Raw genomic sequence first — 8837 nt, 5'->3', positions numbered from 1 at the left:
AGACTGATCGCGACCTTTGTTTGATAGGAATGACCTGGTTCAGGGCCCATGGTGTGCAAGTTGACAATACCGATGCCACCATTGTTGTTCCTATCAAACAAGGACGTGATTCAATCGTTATCCAAGGATCAGCTGAAGAACAAGATGTACGCACCTCTGCTGTATTCGCCGTCAACGTTGCACAAGTGAATGATGACATCATGGAGGATGAAGGACCCGATCCAATTGTGGAGCCAAGGATGGTGGTACCAAAACCTTATCAAGAAGAATTGGAAGATGACCAATCGGTGGATACTACGATCATTCCAGATGAGCTCCAAGACCTTCTCCAAGAGTATGCACACTGCTTCGTTGAAGTTAGTGGATTGGGTTCGGTCCAAATCGGTGTGCAACATGAGATACCTGTTCGCTGCCTTGAACCAATCCGATCTCGACCCTATCGCCTTACATGGGAAGAGGAGAAATACTTACAAGAAGAGCTTACGAAGTTGTTGGACCTTGGGTTGATCTCACCATCCAATGGGCAATGGACGTCGCCAATCTTTTTTGTGAAAAAGAAAGATGGTGAATTACGGTTGGTGGTGGACTACCGAAAGCTGAACGAACGAACAATCAAGGATGCCTATCCATTACCTCAAATTGACAACTTGTTGGATTCGATGGGAGGTGCTTGCTTTTTCTCAACTTTGGATGCAGTCAGCGGATATTGGCAGATTCCTATGAGCAAGGAGGCCTCTGAGCGTTCGGGTTTTGTGTGTCCTTTTGGGACCTTCACATGGAATGTCATGAGTTTTGGATTGACTTCTGCCCCTTCAGCTTTCCAACGAACCATGAATACCATCCTGCAAAGATTCATCGGGCGTTTCGTATACTGTTTCATCGACGACATTATTGTCTACTCAAGAACGATGGAAGAACACCAACAACATTTGCGCTTGGTTTTTGAGGCATGCGACCAGGCCAACTTGCGTTTGAAGTACAGCAAGTGTAGTTTTGGGCAGAAGTCAGTGGAATATCTTGGTCACGTGGTATCCGATCAAGGGCTCTTACCAACAACGCGCAATGTGGACAAGATCTTGAATATGCCTGCACCTCGTAAGGTTGAAGAAGTACGGTCCTTTCTCGGTCTTAGCGGGTATTACAGGCGTTTTGTGCATCAATACGCTCACACCCTCGCACCCATATCATCCCTTTTGAAGAAGGATAGCACGTTCCAATGGGGTACTAAACAAGAAGAGGCATTTAAGAAGATCAAGTTCATCATGAGCAATCCCCCAACGTTGGCTTTTCCCGATCGCACTCAGGTCCAGATCCTTACCACAGACGCCTCCGGAATAGGCATTGGTGCCATATTATCTCAATCACCAGATGGTACTTCGGACAAGGAAACAGTCATTGCTTACGAATCTCGGGTGTTACGAGGACCAGAAATCAGGTATTCAGCTGTCCACCAAGAGGCTTTAGCTGTATGTTGGGCCGTTGAAAAGTTCAGGCATTACCTCGCAGGTCGATCTTTCATCCTACGTACGGATAGCTCTGCTGTGGCGTTTGTGTTGAATAGCACCAAACCATCAAAACTCCAAAGATGGGCCGCGATGCTAATGGAGTATGATTTCGAAGTCAAGCATCATCCTGGGAAACTCAACCCTGCCGACGCTTTATCCAGACTCCTACCTGGTGCACCCGTGAACTTCCTTATGATTGCCAAGGCCGATGATGAAGATAAAGCCGCTGGGATGGGACCCGAGTTGTGCGGTGATTATGAAGATGATGAATATGACATCAACGATATTGGATATTTGTAATCACTTACTTCAGCAAACGAATCATTAACACTATATATTAAAAAAATAAGGGTCACGTGTTAGCTGCTAACTCACAAAAAAGGATGTTAACTCACAAAAAAGGCATCAACATTACACAAAACACTGGAAAGCTTCCACGTACCTTTCCACGTATCATTGGAATCTCCCAAAGACCACACGTCGCATACACTTCTTCACTGTTGGTGATCCCTTCCAAGACATTCCTTTTGACACTTGCATGCCTTCCATGGTCACAACTTTCTAGCACTTTCAACACGTGGTGAGCCATCATGAGTTAGCTGCTTTCTCACAATAAAGGCATCAACATTACACAAATCACTCGAATCTCCCAAAGACAGCACGTCGCATACACTTCTTTATTGTTGGTGAAGCCATATCATCATAATCCCTTCCACGACATTCCTTTTGACACTTACATCGGAAACGTTAGTTACACTTTGTTACACTAGGGGTACCGCCAAGCCCATCATGGTTTCTTTTCTTCTCATGCGCCACACCTCACATCATCAAATAAAGTTTTTATCTTGAATAAGGATTGTCTTGGCGCCACACCTCACATCTTCAAATAAGGCTTTTATCTTGAATAAGGATTGTCTTGGCTGCTACGTGCGATAACGACTACCTTCGCTTCTTGCATAGTGATCATGTCTTGGCAGCTGTGAGCAATCCTTCATGTAGATTCAATTCAAAAAGCTATAAATAATGGACCAAGCAATCAATAAAGGACCGTCCATCACTCTACCTCTGTTCCTACTTGCTTTTGTAACATTACCTCGATCAACTCATAATGTCTATCCAAATCCAAATTTGCCGAACCTGTGGCCGCTCTGGACACTCTCGCAGTAGCAGTAGTGCTTGCCCTGCCAACCCTAGAGCTCAGGCTGCACGCCGTGCTAATCAGGCTAATGGTCAAGCTTTGACTTTTCATCACGTTAACGAAGCTGTTGGTGTCACGGTCCAGCATGGTGGGATGCATACCTTCGTAAACGAAACACCTGATCAAGCTTTGACTTTTCAATATGTTAACGAAGCCGTTGGTGTCACGTTCCAGCATGGTAGGATGCATACCTTCGTAAATGTTTCACGTGACTGATCTCTGACATGCATGAATACGCATTGTAGCTGATGCCACTACCACCAACAATCCTCAGCCTCGATGCAATAGTTGTGGTGAATTGGGCCATTTACGCCGAAACAGTCATAGGTGTCGACTTAATGCTGCAAACAGAAACCATGGCTCTGCAATCACGAACAACAATGAGCAGCAAATTCCAAACGCAGTTGCTTACGATGCAAGGATCCTGCCTTCCAATTTCAGGCCTACTGCCGATGCTCGCCAAGGCATTTCGGCTAATGGCAGACACTCTTTTGGAGAAATGTCGCATTCATGTCCCCATTGCGGAGCCAAGACTTGGATTGCCGAACGTACCAGCGACTCAAGCATTGTAAATCCCAGCTACTCCTTTTGCTGCAACAAAGGGAAGGTTACACTTACGTTGCCATCACCACCACCAGCTCCGTTGCTTGATTTGCTCACCGGCCAAGATGCTGTTTCGAGGACTTTTCGCACCAGTATTCGAGCATACAACATGGCTTTTGCTTTCACATCCGTTCATGCTCAGGTACACTCAATGACAGCCAACAATATGAGATCCGCATTAACCCAAACCATTTCTGTTAATGATGTATAAGTTGATAGTGAGCTTGCAAATGCCACTGCAGGGGTGTACACTTTCCGTGTCAATGGTGTTATTCACCATTCAATTGCCACTTCAATGGTCCCTTCCCATCATGAACCTGGATTTTCCCAAATCTACATATGCGATCCCAATGAACAAGTCAACATGCGTACCGCATTGAACGGCGGCCTTGACCATGACATTGTCACTCAGCTACAAGACATGATTTTTAATCATAATCCTTTCGCTCATATCTACAGACGCGCTGCCGATTTGTTGGGAGATGAACAACGCAACAACTTCAGCATCGTCATCCATTCTGATCGCTCATCAAGCCGTGGTCATGCTGGCCAGTTTCTACGCCCTGCTTCTGGTGAAATTGCTGCTGTTGTTCCTTCTTATCCTTCCCCTACGGCCTATCGTGATATTGTCATCCGCCCCCATGGCCAAGGACTTATGCACATTGATGAGTTACATCCTTTATATGACCCATTGCACTATGTGCTCATGTTCCCTCGAGGCGAACAAGGCTGGTGTGCACCAACTCAAGGTATTTATAATCACATCATGTCCTACCTTTATGTACCGATAAATTCTAACAATGTAATAATAGGACGTTTAGCCCGACGAACAGCCAATCCTGATGACGACGATGGTGACACTTATACAGCAATGCGTTTTTATGCATACCTCTTGCAAGATCGGGATGACTTTTACATGGTCTATTATGGTCGCCTCTTCCATCAGTATGCCGTTGACATGTACATCAAGGTGGAGCATCAACGCCTTCGTTACATTGAAACGCACCAAGAAATCCTACGTGCCGAATCCTTACAAGGTGTGATCGATGCAATGGGAAACGAGACTGCAAGAGAAATTGGTAGCCATATCATCCTTCCCCCTTCTTTTACTGGAGGTCCACGTGATATGCATGCACGTTATCAAGATGCCATGGCAATTGTTCGCACGCTTGGAAAACCCAATCTCTTTATCACATTTACGTGCAACCCACAATGGCATGAAATCACATCGGCTCTCAAACCTGGCCAAACTGCTCCTGATCGCCCTGATTTAACCAATCGAGTATTCAAGCTAAAGGTAAGACTTTTTGGGTACATGGCTGATTGTTTACTACTACCCCTTTACTCATCATCCCATATCTTTCCAACCTCTTATATAGTGTGATCTACTCATGAAGGACCTTAGAACCAGACATGTTTTGGGGAGGGTGGTCGCCGACTTCATGGTCATCGAGTTCCAAAAACGAGGGCTACCACATGCACACATTCTGCTTATCTTGGATCCAAGCTGTAAGCCACGTAGACCAAGTGATTACGATGAAATTGTTTCTGCTGAGATACCCGATCCGCAAATGCATCCAGCAGCATACGAGACTGTTACACGAATGATGATGCACGGCCCATGTGGCGAAACTTTCCCACAAGCCCCATGCATGGTGAATGGTCGTTGCAGCAAGAGATACCCAAAGGCCTTTGTAGAAGAAACCACTGATGCACCATCTGGAAAGTACCCTATCTACAAAAGACCCAACAATGGAAGGACGCATCGTGTATCAAATCATGTATCCCTTGACAATCGCTGGGTGGTACCTCACAATGTCCCTCTTTGTACCAAGTACAATGCACACATCAATGTCGAAGTATGTACAGGCGTTCAAGCTGTCAAGTATCTTTACAAGTACGTCTTCAAGGGACATGATCGAGCGTTGATGGCAATGCGTCGAAACCTCAGGCCAAATGAGCAGCAAGAAGAGGTCAATGAAATCCAGCAATATCGGGATGCTCGATATGTCTCAGCTTCAGAAGCATTGTGGCGTTTGTACTCTTTCAATCTTTTTCATCGTTCTCCAGCTGTGAAGTTGCTTCTATTACATTTGCCCAATCAACAAGCGGTGTATTATCGTGAGACTGATGACCTTGAAACAATCGTCCAACGTACTGCGGATCGTCCAACTACCCTTATGGGTTTTTTTGATCTCAATCGGTAAGCTTTTTTACTTTTATTTTCTCATTCGTCAGTGATTTGTTTACAGCTTTCACTAATAATCATCCATCATCCTCTAGACGCGATCCAAATGCACGTCAATATTGCTACCACGAGATCCCCTTCCATTATGTCTGGAAAAAAAGCCCTACCCCATACCATTGGGCTCCACGTCAACGTGGCCGTGGTACCATTGGTCGAATGCCTTTCGTCTCGCCACGTGATTCCGAACGCTTTGCTTTACGTTTGTTGCTACACAAGGTTCCAGGTCCTCGGAGCTTTGAAGACTTACGCAGAGTGGATGGTCACCTATATGATACCTTTGTGGATGCTGCCAAGGCACGTGGTCTTTTGGAGGATGATAATGAATATCACAATTGCTTGCAAGAAGCTATTGGTCACTTCACATCCGCATCCCAGCTACGCCAACTTTTTGTCACCATCTTGGTCTTTGCAAATCCTTCACTTCCTGGGGTATTGTGGGAACAGCATGCTTCATATTTGTGTGATGATTACCAATGGCATTACATTGTCAATGATATGGAAGTTGACATGGATCGCTGCATTGCCGAAGCACTAAGGGATATCGATCGGCTACTTACCCAACAAAACACGTCTCTTGAAGAAATCCGTGGCATGCCATCATTACCTGACAACTCCATCTTTTCACAACCGCTTCCTCCACTCCGCACTGAAGAAGATTCGTCTGCCGCTGGCGGCATTATTACACCTGAAGAATGTGCACGTCAAGTTGGTGCATTGAATGTTGAGCAGCGTGCCATCTTTGACACCATCATGAATGCTGTGCAAGACAATAGTGTTCAACAACGCTTATACTTTGTCGATGGCCCAGGTGGTTCTGGAAAGACCTTTTTGTACAACACTATGCTCGCCCACATGCGTACACAACTCAACCTATCGGCAATTGCTGTCGCATCGACTGGTGTAGCTGCTATTTTGCTGCTTGATGGTGCCACTGCACATTCCACTTTCAAGATACACATCGAAGACTTGCATGAGACATCCACCTGCAGCATTTCAGTGCAAACAGAACGTGCACAGCAAATACGCAACGCAAGTTTGATTGTTTGGGATGAGGTACCCATGATGAATCGCCTTGCCGTCGAAGCTGTGGATCGTACGTTACGTGACATCATGAGCCGCAATAATCCACAACTTAGACATGTTCCCTTTGGTGGTAAAATCGTCGTCTTTGGAGGTGATTTTCGACAAACGCTTCCTGTCATTGAACGTGGTAACCGTGCACAAACCACTGCAGCCAGTATCTCACGCTCCTACATTTGGCAGCATGTACAAGTATACCGCCTCACCATCAACATGCGTCTACACAATCTCAATGATAACACTCAACACGCTCAACGACAACGCCAATTTGCTCAATACCTACTTGCTATTGGCGAAGGCCGCATCCCCACAAGTAAGTCATTTCGTTTTTCTTTATCGATTGCATAGAACATCCTTACCAATTTTGGCTATTTATAGTTGCCCCTCATTCCGAATACATCCGCATTGATGGTGATGTTCAGTGTTTGATTGGATCCAATATACACAACATCATCGATACAATTTACCCCAATCTCTCCAACACCACCGCTTCCGATGCTCCTCAACTTGCCCAACTAGCAATACTCACCACCACCAACGAGTGCGTTGATCGCATCAATGCCATTGCCACCGATATCTTCCCTGGTGATGCACGCACGTACTTGAGTGCTGATTCGATTTCTTCTTCTGATGGCACCCCCGAAGAAGATCTACCTGTTGATTACTTGAACACGCTTGATCCTAAAGGTATTGTATTGTCATGCACATACTACATCGATGCATCAACACGTCACTCACACTTGCTCTCATTTGTAGGCATGCCAGCTCATCAGCTGTCCTTGAAGCAAAACCAGCCAATCATTCTCTTGCGCAACCTTTGCCCTTCACAAGGATTATGTAATGGCACCAAACTGATTTGTCGCTCCATGCATCAATATTACATTGAAGCCGAGATTGCAAACAACACTGTACACAATGCCACCACGGTTCTCATACCTAGGATCAAGCTCACTTCCAAAATCCCAGGTACACATTTGGAGCTTACAAGAAGACAGCTACCGATACGTGCTGCTTTCGCCATGACAATCAACAAGTCCCAAGGGCAAACTCTTTCCCGAGTCGGCGTTTACCTTCCTGCACCAGTGTTTTCACATGGTCAGCTGTATGTCGCCTTCTCTCGGGTAACCGACTACCGCAACTTGCATGTCATGGCTGAATACGATGATGATACCCGATCCCACATTACCAAAAATGTTGTATACCCTGAAGCCCTCAACTAATCAATCATGATACCCATTCCCAAAAGTACCCTTACATGTATATTCTTTAACTCTCAGAAGCACACATAAAGTTGTTTGCGTAACACGCCCATATCTCAATTAATACTCAGTATGCATCTTTTCTTTATGTAACCTTCCTAGCAACCAAACTATTCTTCCTTCTTTTTCCTTCTCTCGCATTCTTTTTTCATGCTTCACTACTGCCATCTAACAACGCACATGCCTACAATGTCGAATGTCGAAGACCATTTCCATCACGTACCAACAATGTCGAACACCGGAATGGACTTGCAGCATGTACCAGCTCACTGTGGTTGTGGTTTACCCGCATACTTTGATGCCTATATAGGTAAGGATAAATAAACTCTGCAGTCTGATACTCTCGCACTCACACTCACACTAAAGTGTCTACAAGGATATTGTAGACAAGATCGCCCGCGGCGAAGTATGTTGCCATGGACACCGAATTCACCGGTCCATGTCAAACCACACACAAGCATATGGATCAACGTTACGTCGAACTTTGATGCGTACATGAGTAAGGATACATAAATTCTGTAGTCTAATTCTCTCTTGCACTCACACTAAAGTATCTAGCAGCCTATAAGGTCGCCGGCGCCTGTTGCCATGGACATTGAGTTTACAGGTCCATGTCAAACGATCCATAAGCATATGGCTGGGCCATGTCAAACGACCCATATGCTTATGGATCAACGCTCACCGTCAAAAAGATGTTTGCAATAAAATGGGAATGTTAACCCCCACTCTGTTTGTGTATGGCTATGTGATGTTTTATTCCGCAGAAGGATACATCTCCTTTTGAGTGACACAGCGGACATCCAATATAACTCTCATGATCTACAAATGCCCTACAATGTATGTACTCATTCCTATAAACATAGTGTAAGGCCCTTCCACACAAAATCGACGTTTACGAGCGAAGCGAGCAACCCGGGCCGCTAGTCTATATTATTAAAATGATT

The 8837-nt window shown here is 45.3% G+C and overlaps 2 protein-coding genes across 2 annotated transcripts; both read left to right on the top strand.

The window, feature by feature from the left end:
- Positions 1-2613: 2613 nt before the first annotated feature.
- Positions 2614-3517, top strand: O0I10_012240 (uncharacterized protein; the record flags this gene model as incomplete). The annotated part of the gene is made up of 2 exons (XM_058492185.1): positions 2614-2881; positions 2949-3517. 2 exons carry the CDS (start codon positions 2614-2616, stop codon positions 3515-3517), a joined length of 837 nt encoding a protein of 278 aa, XP_058337048.1.
- An 84-nt stretch (positions 3518-3601) lies between these two features.
- Positions 3602-7854, top strand: O0I10_012239 (uncharacterized protein; the record flags this gene model as incomplete). Its single annotated transcript, XM_058492184.1, has 6 exons — positions 3602-4055; positions 4119-4603; positions 4686-5509; positions 5590-6947; positions 7013-7321; positions 7391-7854. The coding sequence occupies 6 exons, from the start codon at positions 3602-3604 to the stop codon at positions 7852-7854; spliced, it is 3894 nt and encodes a 1297-aa protein (XP_058337047.1).
- Between the last annotated feature and the right edge of the window lie 983 nt (positions 7855-8837).

Source organism: Lichtheimia ornata (assembly GCF_029851405.1).
Source record: "Lichtheimia ornata isolate CBS 291.66 chromosome Unknown scaffold00117, whole genome shotgun sequence".
Taxonomy (NCBI): domain Eukaryota; kingdom Fungi; phylum Mucoromycota; class Mucoromycetes; order Mucorales; family Lichtheimiaceae; genus Lichtheimia; species Lichtheimia ornata.
Note: the sequence above shows the minus strand (reverse complement) of the source record. Positions and strands in the feature narration are given on the sequence as shown.